At 39.4% G+C, this 19274-nt stretch overlaps 2 protein-coding genes across 2 annotated transcripts in view; one reads left to right on the plus strand and one right to left on the minus strand.

Annotated features, from left to right (window-relative positions):
- LOC129779143 (protein gustavus) overlaps positions 1-19274 on the plus strand; it is a 385901-nt gene that overhangs the window by 130924 nt on the left and 235703 nt on the right. The gene's annotated exons all lie outside the window — the stretch shown is intronic.
- Positions 12879-13316, minus strand: LOC129773517 (uncharacterized). The gene has a single exon (XM_055777131.1). It carries the CDS (start codon positions 13314-13316, stop codon positions 12879-12881), a length of 438 nt encoding a protein of 145 aa, XP_055633106.1.

Below are 19274 nucleotides of genomic sequence, written 5' to 3' on the forward strand. Positions count from 1 at the left end.
TTAATACCTCTTGAGTTGCGTATTTTTGCCCGATTCTTGTTATGCTGACTCGGTGGTTCCTATTGTCTCTCGGGCGTCTGTTGAACAGCGTGGATTGGACGGTTGGCCGAAAATGCTGATGTCGTTGTTCATATTGTTCAAACTGGTAAATGACTGGTGGTGCCGTTGGGAATCTCATGTATGATTTTCGGTTGTTTCCCTACTCCACTTTTGATCAGTATTCGTTGCCCTAGGGTGGCTTAAATATTATAGAATAACATGTAGAAGGTGTTCTCATTCACAAAAATCTAAAATTCAAAATGTAACTATACAAATCAACCACCTGTCCATATTACCCCCACTGTCCGTATTACCCGCGGTTCTCTCAGCTAAGACTTTTCCCGTTTTGGGATTCATAATACGTCACACTCAGGCATTTAGAGATGTCTATTGACAAAATTGTAATACGATGTCACTGTTTGGGTTTCATACCTTCTTGATCATATCGCTCGCCTAGAACATGTGCAGATTACCTTCATCCGACATGCGCTCCGTCATCTTCTGTGGCGCACCGACCAGCATCTGACCTCACATGAAGAACGCTGCGTAGTTATTCACACAGCGACGTAAATTTCTTCAGAGACTACTAATTTAAGATATTCGTCGTAACAATCTTTACTGTTTTGAAACTGTCTTATCCCGGCAGAATACGCATCGTTCTCTATACAGCTAAAAATGACTATAGAACTAGAAATGTGTTTAGAATAAAGATTAAAAATTGAATTTTAGTCTGCACGACACCTTTTTGGCGAAGACTAATTAAATAATTCAACATGAAATACACGTCAGAGCTCCGAGAAGATCCAAAAAGCCGCTGGAAGAGAAAAGCATTTTAAGGAAAACTCGCGTTCTATGGCGAGGATGAGGTGGCTGTACATAATATAATGCCAGGAGTTGAATAAAATGCAAACAATAATTTGATTTTTTTAACGAAAATTTTAACCAATAATACGAATTCTTGCTTAACCAAATTTTGATCTTAACACCCTTTATAGTACCAGAGGTCCTATAAAGTTTTTAAAATGTCTGAACCCACTGGTACTTTCGAAAAAATTGTGGAACAGAGACATTTAGTTTGTATTTGTCGATTCAAATTCATGAGTGAAAAAAATCTTTTACGTAATTTACAAAGCGTTTCAGTCAAACCATAAAACTACAACACTGTTCCTTATTTCCCGGTTCATCGTCTAATGCTGGCTATTAAACGTAGTCTTTAAAAGTCGCATCATACACATGCAGCAACTAAATTTACCCGCTTCACCTTCACCAACTCACAGTGCCCGCTTAAGGTCAACAAGAGCTCATGGCGTATGCGGCGTCAGGTCAGCGAATAATGTACGCTTACATAATAAGCTCTGACAATGAATTTGCAATTTTAAATAAAAACCAGAAAAACACATGTACACACAATATAAGCAATGTATCAGTATCATTGCTCGTGTAATGCATGCGTCAAGCAGCAAAGATTATAATCATACTTCATCATGCAAATTCAACGTTGTTTTGCGTTCATTTCATACATAGTGCCAATTTTGTAACATTGTTGGCAGTGTGCTTTTTTTCATTTCATATGCATGCAAACTATGGATGCAAATTTCGACTTTCGTAAACGAGAAAAAATAACGCATCACAACATTTTATCCATATGCCCGCCCCAAAAGCAAAGAGTCGGTCAATTCAAGCGTATGTGAGCTTCACCTGGTTGCGACCCTCACACGGAAGGGGCACGCCGGAATGATTTTTTTCTCGGTTGGGTAGGTCAGTTGTTTCTTTATCGCTCCTCGTTCATTCATGCTTCTGGCGCGCTCCATGGCAGAGCACCCAGCAGAATGCATGCCTCGTCATCAGCTAAGTGGCCACCGGTTTGCGGATGCATGATTTTGTTTGTTAATGGTTAGATATGCTTTTATTCAAGTTGATTTGCTATTTTTTGCTCGTTGCCTTTCAATCTCCAGAACAGGCAGATTAATCCAAATCATCCGGCACGAAGTTGATCATCTGAAACGAATGATCGATTGAGTTTTGAGGCAGCCGTCTATTGGCTGCCGTGTTTCGAGTGCAGTTTGTACCAAATCCAATTAGTGGTTCAATACCATTTTAGCATGGAAGCATGCGTTTGTTTCGAGGGTTATTGTGTGGAGGTCGAGGTCTGCCTGTGAGTGAGCTATTATCGCGGCCGCAATTATGTTTTTAAAAAATGTTTTTTTCACAGAATAAAGTGGAATAAAAAACTCCGATCAAAAAAATCTCCTCGTGAATCGCGATGTGTCATTTTCGCCACAGCGGTGGTGGAAGTGGTGACCCATTATTAGCACAACTCACATGCTCTTTCGGTGTGCATTCAAAGTGACCCACTTTTTTTCGTTTGAACTATACCTCATTCAGTGGCTACGTTCCACATCGACGCATCCAGTTATCGAAAGGTTGTCCAACATTAGATTTTATTACCTCCAGCGCCAGCGTGAGCATTGAACTGAAAGCAACGAGTGAATGGCTTGTCGCCTCCATCAATTTATCTTCGTTCATTGAATCACTCGATGGAAAAGCAGGTGGCAAATTGATCAACATTTATGGCAAAAAACCTCAAGGTGGAGTTGTGTGGGGGGAATCCTATCCCTTCTTCTGCCAAATGGTAAATCATCATCAAAAAAAAAAAAAAAATAATACTAAAACTGGGGAAAACATCGCAAAGTAGGTTACAATAAGATCAGGGTGTGGAGATAGGACACTGCGGCTGTTATTAATTTAATTAATATTACACGTGCTGAGCAACAATATTTACACCTGTCCCTTTCACGACGGCAAAGAAAGGGAAAACCAACTGTTAAACAATTTTCAAGTATAACAAAAAGTCTCAACATGCTTTACACACTCGAATGGGGCTCACGAATGCAATTTTTTACTGTTCGGCAGTAAGATAATCCACTCCGGAGGGTAGTAAAACGGAAAACATCTGGATCTTTTTTCCGAATCAGCCACATTTCGGAAATTAATGAACAATAATGATGACAAGTGTTGTCGATGATGCTAATTTGGTGGCAATAAATGACATGTAGAGAAAGTGCGCTTTTGCAATTTGCTAACCTTACAATAATCAAGGGACGAATATAATGAGGCAACCTGCAGTGGGGTAAAACCAGGTATCAAATGATATTGAGCCAAGCCAGTCTAATTGGTTGCTGCCCCAATCCTTGGTAGCTCTTCAGAATTACAGTTTTGATTATAATATGTCGAATTTAAATAGCGACTAATATCTTATACCCACGATCGTTAATCGTTCAAAACCAAAACTCGAAATTAAAATATCGTATTAAAAATAATGATATCTCGAAACTTGCCACTGATTTTATTTTACACATTTCTATCTAAAAAATTACTTAATTTTCTGAAGTTTGACGGATAGCAGTGCAATGTTTGGACTCACGAAGATTCAAATATAAGTTTTGGGAAATTGATGATGTTTGAATATAGTGCGAGATTGTAGATCTTCGAATATAGTAATACGAAAAACCGATTTACGCGCAATTTTGCATGAGAAGATAAGAGGCTAGAACCGGGATAGATAACCGAGGGGACATTCATCTCAGTTCTTGGCAGCCAGGACTCCAGGATTATTTTTCGCAAGCAGTTATGGTAAAAAATCGCTTCGAACGATAAATGAATAGATACAACAAGTTTACACAATACATCCCTGTGTAAAATTGGTGTCAGTTGTCCTTTATCGCTGACCTGTTGTATCTCCAAGATCATGGAAAAATCTTGGTCCATGTACTCGGACATATTGAGTCATGCTTTGCGTGAGATAAGAACTGAAAGACTTCACACCGAGAAAGCTGGACTGGACTTCCTGAGTTTCTGTTCTTTATAAGTAATCATCTGAAATGAAAAATCCAAGAACGAATATTCTCGTATATGCGGCTCCAATCACGATATCAGCGACAGCCTGATTCGAATCAACGAAGAAAAGAAGAAAAATTAAGGATTTACGGATTCACCATTGACCGGAGATTATCCTTTAACCAGCACTGTCACAAAATCAATGATTATTGCCGCAGCTGCATTAACGAACTGGAACAAAACACTCAACGTCTGCTATGCTACAGTGATCTCTCTCGCCTAATCATCTGTGGTCGTCTCCCGTCTACTCCTGCGGATGCAGCGTACGCCGACAGACTTCCATTCCGTTTCTACTTAAATAAGTTGGTGATGGTTCCCTCCTTCCCGAGGGTGACTGCCTCTTCCACGAAATTGTCGGTTAGACGCTTCCGCCAGTGCCCGGATCGGGCTTGGATCAGAAGCGGCAGAAAATCTACACGACAACAAAAGTCAATTCCGGTTTGGCTCGAATTCCGTCATCATCCAAAAAACTATAACGAAACTATTAAATACTGCGTACGTAAACCATATTATTTGTTATTCGGACGATTCTGAAGCGCTACGGAAAATTGAGATGGAAGTGACGGAACCAGACGGAACCGCCTCCTAGATAATATTTCTATAGGATAAGCAGCAGTGTAGGGTTCATTATTATATAGATACTTTTATATCTACACAATTTCTATCAATCTTGATAGATGCGCAAGTTCACACTTGCGAGTGTTCATCCTTGGTTAAACGGACTGTTGGTGTTTTGACAGATGAAGAGGGAAAACAGAAAACAGAGCCGGGATTGATGGTGAAAATTGGGAAGTGATTGGGAATTGGTGGCGATAAACACTATAAGCGGTAGCAGAGTTCATCGCTTCGACTTATCCATCTGACCGTCCCATCCTTGTGCCAACTGACTCATCCAGCATGGCAAACAGCACTGGATGCAGAAAGACAGATCAACCCATGGGTACCAAAAATTCTCACTGACGAACGTCCCGACACCACATTTATGTGGATACCGGACCATTATGGGATCCCCGTGGATGAAGGAGCCGATCAGATTGCAGCTTTGAGTCGACAAGCAGCACTCTTCATGAATCTAGCCCTTGCAGATGATCTGATCGAAGCATCCAGTTATAGGGTACTTAAACGATATAAAAATGTACAACGAAATATAATCTATTCTGATGGGCGAAAAAAATACATACGCTGCCGAGTATCTGATGCTTCCGAATGACCAGCTGGACCGCACCCCGGCTTACCCGATACTTCTCAGCAATGTTTCGTTGAGACTCCTTTCGCTGCAAGTCACGCACAATCAAATTTCGGATCTGTGTTGAGATTTGCTTTTCACTCATTTTCCGAAAACTTCATCAGCGCCAAAAACACGTCACTATGCACGAAAAGTTTACTAAACAGCTACAAAAATTATGTTTGTGTCAGATGTAAACAACCAACTGTCAAAACCGAGGGGTGCATTGATGAAGAAAACACGGTAAAACCACCTTGTAACAAAAGTGTTCGGGGAACGTTTGCATCAGCTAGAAATCCTGTATCGGGAGGAAATCGAAAGCCAGAAGCCGAAGCGATGAAAAAAGAGTGCCAATCCCGGAAGCTGTGCACAACGATGTTGACAACATTCGAACTTACATAGAGACAGATTTGGAACAGCTTACTCGGTTGGGAGTTTTATACGCTATAATAAATATATAGTTTAGCAAGCTAACTGTATCCGTGACCTAAAAAGGGAAATTTCATTAGCAACCGGGAAGCGAAACCTGAATGATAAAAAAATACAAAAAAATACTATTAGAAGCTTCGGCAGTTCAATGCCAACTGGCGTTCTGCGGCGAACAACATAGAGGAGTTGAATGTACAGAATCTGAGGACAGAAGATTATTTTATAATTTATTTATTTTACACAAATTGAATTGAACAAATCTAGGGGTTGTATCTGAGACACGACCGCTTAGGACGTAGGACTACGCAATCTTTTTTTTTTTAATTAGTTGGCTTATTATTACGGATATTATTTGCGAGTACATCGAAATTCCGTAAATAACTCTTTGGTAAAAAGTTCCGGGGACCCTGATAAGGTTTGATGGCTCGCGTGGTTTTATAGAATCATTTCGAGAAGCAACAATTATTTCTTGCCTTTGCGAGAACAATACACTAGTTGGTCATATGTCGCAATTTGTTTCTTTATATCAATGTACGCATTGCACTGAGTATTTAACGAGAGGCATCTTCCGTGCATCGCCATTCCACAAGAATCAAACACGCATCCAACAGATGCACATAGTTGCAGCGATAAAAATGAATCATCCAAACACACTTCATGTGAAATATTCCGCAGAGGAGATGCAATGCTTATACGCTAGCGACAACTTACTTATTATGCAAGGGTTGAGTTTACTTCGCAAATATTCTCTTTTCGTTATCCCCCTTCGTTGTTTCTATTCTAGCGGCTGCATAAGTTGCTTGATATTGACAGCTCTGTTCGGGAAAGTATACAAATGGACAGAACAAATGTATGGGGAAATGGGAATGCTTCCCATTTTCATAAATTTAAACCAAATTCAGACTATGGATTGTAATGTACAGCATATCAAACAAATCTTAGGCAATTTCCGATTCGATTGGTATGCAAATCGTTAAAATCCGGTCGCAGCAAAAATAGTTATTAACGTTAACTTTAATTCATAAAAACGTGACCTGTTTTCTGATTTGGCACCCTTAATGTAAGACGTAGTCCTGCGTCAAAAAAATTCAATTAAAAAAATCATCGCGGAATCTCTAATTCTGCACTAACAATGCACTAACAATCAATGTACTGCATCTGACTCTACTGTTGTGGATATCGTCGATTCGAGCCTCTGAACGTAGTACTCGGTAGTTGTTGACCCTTGGGTTCGGCTCTGTTGCATCCTAAGGAAGCTACAAAGCCCACGCATCGTGAGGGACACGAATCCCTTCGTGAACAGCTGTCGTTGACATCGTCCGGTTTCGCACAGAATGTTTCATTTCGGTAGTTGCCCCTCCGGTGTACGAAGTCTGTTCATAAAGTATCGCGACTTTCGAATTTACGCAGGTTAAGTATATTCGATTTTAGATTTTTTTGTGGCATTATGTTGGTATTCATGTCTCTCATTTATGCTGACAAGTACGGCTATTTTGAAGGTTCAGTTAATTTTTGATATCTTACACGTGTTTTGGTTCATCTTTGATTTTTTAAATTTTTTGAAGGTATTTCTTGCCATGAGCATTGCAACAGTCGTGATTGAAATGGTAGATCCATTGGTCTGAACTTCAAAATGTTCTGAAGGACCTAAAACAACCGATATTTGTATCAATTCAAATATAATGTAGCACGTTGCTGCTTGGGTAAGGAACAAACAAACAGCGCAGCGGAAGTGTAACACTGAGTTGAAGGTTTAAGAAAAAAAAAGATCGATCCAAGGTTAATACATCTTGGGTCGATCGAACGGTAAATGTCAAAAAACAAAATTAGTCAAGGGATAGGAAGGGATAATTTTTATACATTGTGATTTTATGATATGAAATTGGTAAAACTGAAGTGCACATAAAAAAACTGAATAAAACTGGATAATATTCAACTGGAAGATTTTAGGACTTAATTGTTTGAATCGAGAAAAAAGAACTGGAAGAATCCATTTTAAACTGGAACAACGCAAGCTACCCTGAGCCAAGAGGACGAGAGAGCGCGAATCGTATACCATAAAGACACTAATCATCGTAGAGAAGATTACTGTGACGATATGCACACAACGCGAATGAAAAGAGTCGCTCGATTCTTCGACCTAGATTCAATCTAGCGATGAATTGAAAAATTCAGAGTAATCAGGAGGACATCATTTTGTTACGAAGGAAGAGGATTCATCGTATAGTCGCTAACCGTACATTAGGATGCCAATGAAAATGGTCATCTCTAATTTCAAAACGTTACCTCATGAAAAATGTTCATCACCTCAAAAACACCCTATGCCAAATATCAGCTCAATCGGACATAAGGGAGAGAAGCGCAAAGCGGTCAATGTTTGAGCTTTTTGAAATTCGAAAATTCACCCAAGGGGGCTGTAAATGAAATCGGGGTTTGCGATTTTTTTTTATTCCAAATGTCTTAAAATTGCATGAAAAGTCTAGATCTAGTGTCATCTCGAAAATTATTTTTTGTCAAAATCAACCCGCTGGGATTTAGTTTTTTTTCGGAATACGAGACGAAACGTATGGTTTTGGGTACCAATAAAAATCGATTTTTCATTCGGAACTGGCTGCGAAATGTTGATTCGTACGATAATATACCCTATGCAAAATATTAGCTCATTCGAACTTCATTTATTAGTGTCGCAGACGTTAATATTTTTGTTTTTTGAAAAATGAAAGATCACCGAAAATCGGGGTTTTCAAAGAAAAAGTTGATGCCCAATGTCTTAAAATTGCATTATTCGTCGAGAAAATTTTGAAAAAAATTGTATTACTGTTATCTCGAAAAAAAACTTATTCCCAGGAAACACAAAAGAGATCCGGTTCGAAAAGTTTCAAGTTGTACCCGATATAAATGGGGAGCTAACTTTAGAGACAAAGAAACGCTACTAATATTCGTCGTAGAAATTGTTAAATGTAATTGTGGCCTGAAAAGTTACGCTTTCGTAGCTTCTGGGACCATAAGTAGCAAGGAATTTATTTAAATGTAAAATTGAAAAAGTCATATTTTTGAAGAATTTTATTGAGTGAATAAAACTGACAATGAGTCCAATAAATCAAACATCCTTAGATGTACTTGCTTTGTTCTCCACAACGATTGAATGTTTAGATGCTGAAGAGACTTTGCGAAAGAGATTATCTTTTTTGGAAATTTTATCATAAAAATTATCACATTCCAGATCAAAGTTTGGCAATTATAATAGCGTTTATCGTTTAACCCGTTGAAACTTCTTTCAATAAGGGTTAATAACTAATATTGTTGCGAACCAATCGAATTGGAAATTCTCTAAGAATTGTTTGATTTGATTGATTTTTTTCATCTAATGCTGATGTCGCACACAACGGTTTTGTACGATACAAACCTCAAAAGTAAAATCATTACACGTGCTGAATCGATCTCAATTACTTATAAGGCGTCAAATGAGCAAATAAAAACATCTGTCCCCCAACGCTTTAGAATGTTCGAATGTATGGAAGCAGACATCTCTTTCTATTTTTCTTTTTTGCTTTTTTGTGCAATCTCAAACCCAAATAAAAAAGTTCAAACCACGTCAACAGGGATCGAACCGAGGCTGGCTGGAATGCAAGGCTGTTTTACACGACCACGCTATCCACATAGTGGAATTAATAAGATGTTAAGCCGAGTGGTTTGCTTGTCACGTAAGGACATCCCAAGACCATTTTAAAGTAGTGAAAAGTAACGACAGGAACTGTTGCATTGAATGAAGGAGTAATTACTTTTGTGTAATTCAACATCAAATTACTAATTCCGCTGTTGAGTAAATGCGTGATAATATTGCACCTGATTATAAAATGTAGCTGGAAGGTGTTTTCTAAGAGTAAAAAGAAGTATAAGGACTCGGAAACTACTGAACCGATCAACATGAAAATTGGTATGTAGAGGTTTTTGGGACCAGGAAGGTTTTCGTGATAGTTTGAGACCCCTCCCCCTCTCTAAAGGGGGGCTGCCATACAAATTAAACACAAATTTCTTCTTTACTCGGGAATTATTCAAACAAAAGCAACCAAATTAGGCCTATTGAGGTTTCAGGGTGCAATAAAGGTTTCTGTGGTGCTTAGAGTCTGTACCCCCTCTAAGGGGGGGGGGACCTGCCATACAAATGAAACACAAATTTCTGCATTACACGAGAATTAATCAAGCAAATGAAACCAAATTAGGCATATGGAGGTTTTATGGTGCAATGAATGTTCCTATGGTGGTTAAACTCTCCACCTCCTTATCTGCTGCCATACAAATAAAACTCAAATTTCTGCATTACTCAAGAATTGATCAAGCAAATGTAATCAAATTTGACATGTGGAGGTTTTAGGGTGCAATAAATGATTCTATGGTGGTTGAATACTCCTCCCCTTCTCTTATGTGGGGAGCCATAAAAATGAAACACAAATTTCTGCATTACTCGAGAATTAATCAAGGAAATAAAACCAAATTTGGCACGTGGAGGTGTGTATTTATTCAGGGTGCAATAAATATTTCTATGGTGGTTAAACAATCCGTCCGCTCTCAATTGAAATACAAATTTCTGCATAACTCGAGAACTAATCAAGCACAATTTGGGATGGGAGGGTTTGTGGGTATGAGAAATGTTTCTATAATGGTATGACAACCCTCCTTCCTCTGGAATGGAGAGGGGGTCCCATAAAAATATTACACATATTTCAACCAAAAATATTCTAACCAAACATGACAATTGAAAATTTTCGGAAAACTCTGAAGGAAAAAGGGAGAATTCGGAAAATTAAACTCCCATATGTTCTACAATTACATAGTGACAAGTGCTGTTAGTCCATTTGATGTTTGCGCTAGCGAAATTGATCTTTATTCGAAACTGGAAATGGATTTTAATGTGATGAAACGCACTCCTATATCTTCTTCTATCTATTCAAAAAAAAAAAGGATCGCCGGATTTAGGGCTGTCTTTATTTTATCATATTTTCTGTATAAAACATTTATTCCATGTAACGGAGAAACATGTTATTTGGTTGAAAAATCTCGAACGAGAATTGTGTCTGAAAATAATCTGATATTATAATGATGAGCTTTGTTAGAAATACTAGGAATTTTAAATTAAAGGGCAAATTAAAAGGGGTCGAATAGAAGATCAATCAATGAACAGTTCTGCGATTGGACTAATGAACTTGCTCATAGTAAGAAAACGTGAATGTATGAAGGTATTGGTAACAAAAAACAAATTTTTGGCGGAACGAAGTTTGCCGGGTCAGCTAGTATATTATACAAATGCTTACCAGTGTTTGAGAGTCATGACATCTTCTGTTATTTTTAGGGTCATTTAATGTAATAAATCGGAATGACAAAACATGAGCTGAAAATCAATTTTGGGTGTAGCAACAACATATTTGAGCATGAACTGTCTCCTAGACTGCTCAATTGAAACTCTTACTCGTCCGACATTTTCAACTCGTATACTTTTCAATAGTGTCGTCAGAATTGTACGTCCTGTAGCAATCACACAGCTCAACCCTGTTCGAATTGTTTCAAGAACCGAGTCCGGTTCCTAACGAAGCCTGTTTTTCACAATTAGAACATTCGACACACTTTTAACTCATTTTCCGCACAGTTCCGCAATCTAGGCTTTTCTTTTTTAAAGCAATATAGACACAAAATGGCATTAAAATGCTAGGAAGATGGGAGCAAATTGTCAGTGTTCTAACACCTTTCATTTGATACTACTGACTAAAAATTCGTAGGTAGCATTAGTCCTAAAATCTCAAGAAGGTCGGTTCAGGACCACCGATCGGATAAGGATAATTTTTCGCTACCTGATACTTTGAAAAATGAAAAAAACGAGATTTTCGTGTTAACCTTTACAAAAAAAAAACTCAATGAAATTGAGTTTATTTACATTTGCTAGCTCGCAACCAGGAGGAAGACGAAAACGATAACACTCGGGACAACCTTTCGCACTACCAGCAATCACTGCTTCCGCTATTTGGCACACACAAAGTAATGTTCGTGCAATCGAGGGACTTTTATCTGTGATTATCAAGAGCCACCAAGCGAATCCAGCTGCTGTCATTTTGTGAAGATTGTGGAGAAAAAATCTATTACCAAAGAACCTTCAAATGCCCATCTTGAACCTCGTTTCTTGGGAGAGGTTGGCTGATTGCAGCTGTTTGGGGCAGAGTACCTCTCCGCGAGACACGGCCAAGGCGTGTGGAGGATGAGGCTAATGATAATGACCGCGTGTGCGCCACCGATGCTCATTTCCCATGGCGAAACATTGCGGAAAACGAACGGGTTTTCGTCTATTGAAATGAAAATTGTGAGAGATTTTAGTTTGCCGTTTTCAAGATAGCTGCCCTGTACTGGCCACAATAGTTCCAAACAGGCCCGCCCCACTGATGTTCTCAAGACGCGGGAGACGCAGAATTTTCCTCAACGCTACGCTCAACTTTCTCCCGCGACATTCATATCGTGAAAGGTGCACAGCGCATAATATCACGCGTTGGTATCTGACGAGGAGAGGATGCGGAGCGGTTGATCCGACAAATCGCTTCATTCGACTCGAGATCTGAAAATCGTTCTGTTTCAAGGGTTTTATGGGCGCTTACAAATGGAAAATGGTATTGTATTCACTGTACAGTTTATTTGGTGCTCTTAAAGATGCAAGAAGCTTTTTAAAGGTGTGATCTGGAAAAACGAGAGATTTCTGTTTTGTTTCAAAAACTTCTGATTAGTTTATAAATCTGTGGTATTCGCTTTGATCGAAACGTGATGTGATATCGAAATGTGTACTTCAAAATGGTCTTTCATTAGCGCATTTTCTGATGAGTCTTTTATTGACGTAATGTTGAAATACGAGGAATACACTGTTTTAAAAACACTTCGTTTTATAACCAATACTATAGAAACGATTTTGCTCCTGTTTTGACTCATTGGTGATTTCCTTTGAATGTTGGATTATGAAGAAACTTTGAGCGTTGATCGAACGTTTGACACCGTCGCGGTGTTGGTTTGAAAGACAGTTTCCGGTCGATGGTGACTCCGAGGATCCGTATAGTTTTTCGTCTTGGAATACGTTTATCATCGATGTAGATCGGGGTGTTGCTGACTCTATGGTTATGACCACAAATGTGGGTAAACTCGCTTTTGGAAGGAGATAACTGGAAACCCGCTGAGGAGGCCCATTTAGCTACCCAAGAAACGGCTTGGAAGTGCTTTTTCCTGACCAGCTTGACAGAGGCACCCACTACCATTAGCATCACGTCATCCGCGTATACGAAGATACCTTTGGTAGGTTCTCGAAGATGCTGTTCATTTTTATGAGGAACAATGTCACGGCTAGTACGGAGCCTTGAGGGACTCCAGTTTCCTCGGCGAATTCCCTCGATTTTTCGTTCCCAATCATTACTCGGAAAGAACGAAGGCTCGAGAAGCCCTTCACAAAGTGAATCGTGTGATCCGCGATACCCCAACTGTTGAGTTGCTGCAGGATCGCCGGTGTCCAAGCTCGGTTGTACGCTTTGGAGATGTGCAGCGCATCTAACTCAGTATGAAGATTTTCCGCCCTTGCCGCATTCAGAGCATGACTCAGGGTGGCCAGATAAGTGGTCGTCTCGTAACCTGGCCGAAACGCGTGTTGGTGGAAGTCGAGTAAATGGTCCTCGGAAAGATGTTGCATCAGCCGTCGATTCACCATTCTCTCCATGACCTTGGAGGCGCAACAGGTTAGTGATGTCGGGCGGTAGTCTTCTGATGAGTGTCCAGTTTTGTCTGCTTTTTAATTGGGACAACCAGGCTTTGGGACCATTCTCTAGGGAAGTCATGCTCAGTCCAGATCCTGTTGAAGATTTCCAGCAGTTTTGTTTTACCTGCTGGGGTGAGCTTCGCGAGAAGCGGATACCCAATCTCGTCCGGTCCCGCTGATATACTCTTGGCGACAGAAGGTGCCAAGTTCAGTTCGCGTAGTAGTAGTCTTTTATTTCGAGATCGAGTTCGAAGTCGAAAACAGCCACAATTGCTTCATTGGCTGATTTTTTAACATAATAAGGCTTCTGAAATATGAAGGAGTATTATAGCAGCAGGAGAATTATTGTTTGAACATATTTTTAATGAATCTATACGAATAAAAATGACTTGGTGTTCGTTCCTCACGATTGACCTCGGGAACTGAGCAACGGATTTTAAAGTCAGTTTCAGGTTTGATGCGTCTTAGTCTGCGTCAGGTTTATCTGCCAAAAAAGTTATGAAAATCATTCGGAAATGGGAAAATTTTAAAGTATTTTTTGGCGTATGAAAATGAATCGGAAATTTGGAAAATTGAGGACAAAAAAAATTAGAGGAACAGAGGGCGAAATCGAACATTTCATGTGATTTTTGACATGCTGTGTCGTGGGCAACAATATCGGGAAGGATTAAAAAAATCGATTTTTTCTGTTTTTTTCAAAGATTTTGTGGGTTTTGTGGCGTACAGAAAAATAACTTCTGGGGGAACGTGAGTGTTCGAAATTATTTAAATCAAAATAACAATTGTGCTAGTCTGAAATAATTGGTTTCATGAAAGAAATATCTCTATCAAGAAACACAATTATGCGTCGAAGAAGAAATGCTGAGTGAAAACATTAGGGATTGTCGGTTCTTATCTTTACAATTCGACGGATCAACTGATGCCACTGATACCGCACAGTTATGTGTATTCATTAATCATTGAGACAGAATATCTAATACAAACATTGGCATCGATTACGAGGAATCAGGGAACAGGAACGCAGATACCGATCAATATAGAGAATTATGAATCAGATATCGGAGAATTATTATTACACACCAAGGAAAAGTGACTCAGACGTGCCAAGATTATTCCAAAAATCCTGGATCTGTTGCCAGAAATAAAATAATTCAGAACAATAATCATATCCATCATTGAATTATTACAAGTGAGTGCATGATCTCGATTTTCTTTGTGACATCATAGGGCACCTAATTGAAATTAATTTGATGAAAAAAACATTGAAATGGTTTGCGAGGTAAAACATTCAAGGGGAAATTCACAGTTAGCTTTTAACACAATTTTGAAGAGGCGATTTGGAAATTCGAAAATATGGCGATCTACAGAACAAAACATAAAAGAATATAGAATTATACTGATCAAATGTCGCGAGTTAGGTTCGACAGAAGATTTGAATATCTTTTGATAATAGAAGACATGATACTATTTATGACATGATACAATGATATTTTTACAATCATTGTGTACGCCGTCAAAATCGCTACAAGGTGAACGACCAGAAGATCACAATAAGCGCAGCATCAGTTACATTATACCGATAACAGTAGTGGAAAACCCTGGGATTTTCACTTAATCATATCGGTCACACAATGCAAACAGTTATGTTGGGTTTCTTCTGGGTGCCACGGCTCACCTTCTGGTGAATCTAAATTATAGTTCAACCCCAGTATACGATCTGAAACTTGTGTTCCCTCTTTTCTCTCCCGTCTCTCCCATCCGGCGCAGAACAGCAACACCTCCCCCGCGGTTGACCCAAACGTCGTTTCGTTCGAGAAAAGCATCGAACCGCGTCTAATTTTCTTCGCCCGAGAGGGCTTTATTACAATATTCTGCCTCGCGTGTTCGAGTGCGCCAGAAGAATAGCACAAAAAATAGGTTCCCACCGTCAAAGTTTTCCTCCCACGATGAGCAGCTAACCGGTGCAAAGCTCCGTTCCGAGATCCGGTAGACAAATCACTGCTACTTCTGCTGCTCCGGCTGGGTGTTTGTTTGCGCAAGAAACAGTTAGGAAAGATTCCACGAGATTTATGTGAGCGCGCCGGCTGCGATGAGTCGAACCGGGAAGTGTCTTATCAACCCAGTATCCAACGAGCTAATAGCAGTGGATGCACTTGCTTCTGCCAAGGTCTCGCGAACTGGACTGCAAATCCCAGCCAGGCCCGGTGGCGCCAGAGAGTACTAGTGACTAGTTTATTTCTTCTTATATTTTAATGCAACATATGAACAGAAGCGGGGAAAAGTGCTGGAAGAAACAGAACTTCTGAATGCATTACACCGGGGAAAAAATTGAGCATTAGTTAAGTATTTGATGGCGCTCATAGCGAAACCTTTAGGGAAAATCAAAGCGGAACGAAGGCAGAACAAATGATTAGTACCGAATGATAATAGGTGGAAAGTCATTTCCCATGACGTGGTTCCGGATCCATCAACATCGCCACCGACATCAGCCATTGTTGCAAATGTTAGTAAGTGGTATACTACAGTTGTTCCTAAAGAAACGATTCTCCCAATTAAGTGAATCAATTCAAGACGAACCGAGGCCTAAAAGGTGCAGCACGCAGAGAATAGATTCTTAATGTCCGCCTTGGGGTTCGTCTGCGGACAAGTACTTTTTCCGATTCGTTGGGTACTCAGTCAATCATAGTGCCGCTGCCGCCAAACGCGGCTGCGGCTGGGATCTGTCAAAACATCGGGAAGGGGAAAAGAATGGGAAAGTGTGCTTTGGAAGCGGGAAGCGACGAATCTTTGCCGCGTATGGATGTGACCAATGAGTGGACACTTTCAAGCGTGAAAAACTTTACGCTCGGCAGATTCATCTCGCGGCATCGATTCCGCTGGCGGAAGGTGGCTTCGTGCCGCTCGAGAATAGTCCGACTGAATCGGATGATTCGTTACATCAGTAGCTTCTGTTACTGCTGGCTGTTGATGTAACTATGTGGTGAAGGTCAGCTATGCTGTGCGAGTTTGCGGAAAATCGTTGTCACTATGAATGTATCAATTGTTGTGCTTCGTTGAATATGTGCACTTAATTGTGATCTATAGAGTTCAGGTCGAATTCCATTATATATGATTCGATTATATATAATTATAAAAATTTTTTTTTTTACATTTCAAATGGTCGGTGTTAAGTCAGACCGGACCATGTGACATTTTTATAACTTCGAGAAAAACTAACATGACGTTCAGTGCTCTGTAATTCACAAAGCATTTAATTTTTTTCGTTCAATATTGTTCTCAGGAATGTTAATTACTCTCTGGCAATACTTTGACGTATGATAATTGAGGAAGAACATGAAAAAAACATACAAAAAAGACAGTCATTTAGCTGCCTATTTATACATGGTCAACTCTGACTGAACCAAAAGAAGCATTTTTTAAGATTTGGTTCATTATGACTGAACAATTTCGAAATATTTCTCAATCAATTAACAGTTTTGAGTCGAAGTGTGCCATTCAGCTACGAAAAATTGAACGAGAAGCGTTGTGAGTTTGAAGCTGCATAAATATTTGTTTGCATTCAGCATAATAGTCTCTGCCATCTACTGCTGGCATGAATATGATTGCTCGACGAACATGTTAACCCCTTCCCGTATCATTTAATACATCACACGTCAAGTGATTTCACTAACCTGCTGAGCGTTTTAGCGCCCTATGTTATTCACAGGTGTATGACACGATTATCGCTATCTCACTCTACCTACCGTCACCGCCTATCTCATTATCCCTCTACTGTAAAAGTTCATCATCGACATCACGATATGTCAGATGGTGGTAAATTGGTAATTCGCGATGACGTCGACGTCTGATGGCGACTTCAAGCTAGAGCCTTGATTTTGGTCCCAAAATCGTTAGTGTAATCTCTACCAGATTAGAAGACACGGAGCCGGTTTTCGAATTTTAAAATTTGAATGAAAATTTTAACATTATGTTATTTAATTATTAGAAACACGTATTTCTGACTTTGATTCATCCATATGGTCATACAATTCCAACATTGTTGCTGATTTTTTTTCTCTATAATATAAAGTTGTCTTCATATACAATGTTCGTATGAGACTTTTTCCCCATCTGCAAACAAAAATGTTTTTAATTTAAACAGAATACTAATTTGATATGGAAAAGCTAATTTTCATTCATAATTTTAATTTTGAAAACGTTCACTCCGACTGAAAATCAGCTGTTCTTTGACGCTCCCCTAAACTAGTAAACGAAGCTCACTGCCGTCAACGCGGATCGCTGTTTCGAAGAAAACAAATACTTCTGACGTGTGAGATGTTGGCACCAAAAACATGGCGGGTGCCATACGGCTGGTTATTCAAGTACCCACGAGTGAGACTCGATGTTGTACGGGAAAGGGTTAAGGGGATAATTCATTTTTACATGCTGATAGAAAATTTCAGCCAAATCGATCGAGTTGATCCTGAGATATCGATACCACCAGTTGAAATAACATGGTTTCGAGAAAAACGCGTTTTAAAATTCGTATAGCAATACTATAACCCCATGAGGCGACTTCATAGTTTTGGCTGTAACTTTCCAACAAAATCAAATATCGACAAATCCTTTTAAGAAAACATTTCTGAGGGCATCAGCATCCTAAAAATGCATAAAACCAAAATTCACTTTTTTCGTTTTTCCAGACCGGAGTCCCCCCTTAAAGCATAAACTTCCAATTTTCAATCATCTTAGACAGTATTCGTCAATAGAATCGTAGAATTTGAATTCATTGTCATCGTTACAGCCTAAAGCGCACTCTGAAATAGTACATTTTGCAATCATTCATACTGAAGACCAGCATTTTTCACTGATCTGTTCAGTCAGAGTGGACCAAGTTTATGTTTAAATATACTCATGTGCACATGCACATTTTACACTAACGGGTTCAAGCACATTTCGACAAGGTACCTATTAGCTTCAAGAAAATGTTTTGTTGGTTTGAATTCGATGCTTGGATATTGTTTAAATTCAATATACAAATGATTGTCACATGGTCCGCTCTGACTGCATACTATAAGGGATTTTCATTATTCATTCATAACAATTTCGATCCAATTTTGATATTCCTGCTGTATGCGTGGTTTTCCAAACCTGATAAATGTGGTATGTAGTTTACATAATGCTTAACCAAATGTAATCAATAACTCAAAATTTTAAATTTTGCGACTTGGTCCCCTCTGACTTATGTTGTTGTTGTTGTTAGATGACACTAACGTTCCCAGTGGAACTTTGGCCTTCTCAACGTAGGTATTACTTGCGTCATTTTTATTAATAGTACTTAGTTGAGATTTCTATGCCGGATAAAACGCTTTGAATGTATTCTGGAATGGCAAGTTCTAGAATACGCGTGACCACAGTGCCATCCGGATTAAACTTTTTTGACGAAAAATCCCCCGGCCAGAACGGGAATCGAACCCGAACCCCCGGCATGATAATGTGGGACGCTAACCACTCGACCAAGGGAGCACCCTCTGACTTTTTTTTTATCCCATTTATTTATTTAGACTCATTAGCATTTTAGATGTAACAGAGCCGAATTTTAATCGTGTACATGTCACATGGTTATCATATCTATAATTAGCACATTACACAGTTGTCATTCGCCAGTATTCCTTCTATACAATTACATATGGTACATTCATTATCCAGTTGGACCACCGGACGGCGGAGACAGTTGATTGATCATTGTTGAGTTATTTATAGAACAGCAGCCCGATGAGCAGTTGTATGGATGAATCGATCTTATTTCGACCGTGGATCGATCTCCATCGCTGATGATTGTTGCGTGGACGTAGCTATTCTGTTACAACACAAAGATGGTCAATGAGGGCCCTGAGTTTTGAACTCACGATCGATCGCTTACTAAGCGAA

The sequence above is a fragment of the Toxorhynchites rutilus genome, chromosome 3 (genome assembly GCF_029784135.1).
Source record: "Toxorhynchites rutilus septentrionalis strain SRP chromosome 3, ASM2978413v1, whole genome shotgun sequence".
Classification (NCBI taxonomy): Eukaryota; Metazoa; Arthropoda; class Insecta; order Diptera; family Culicidae; genus Toxorhynchites; species Toxorhynchites rutilus.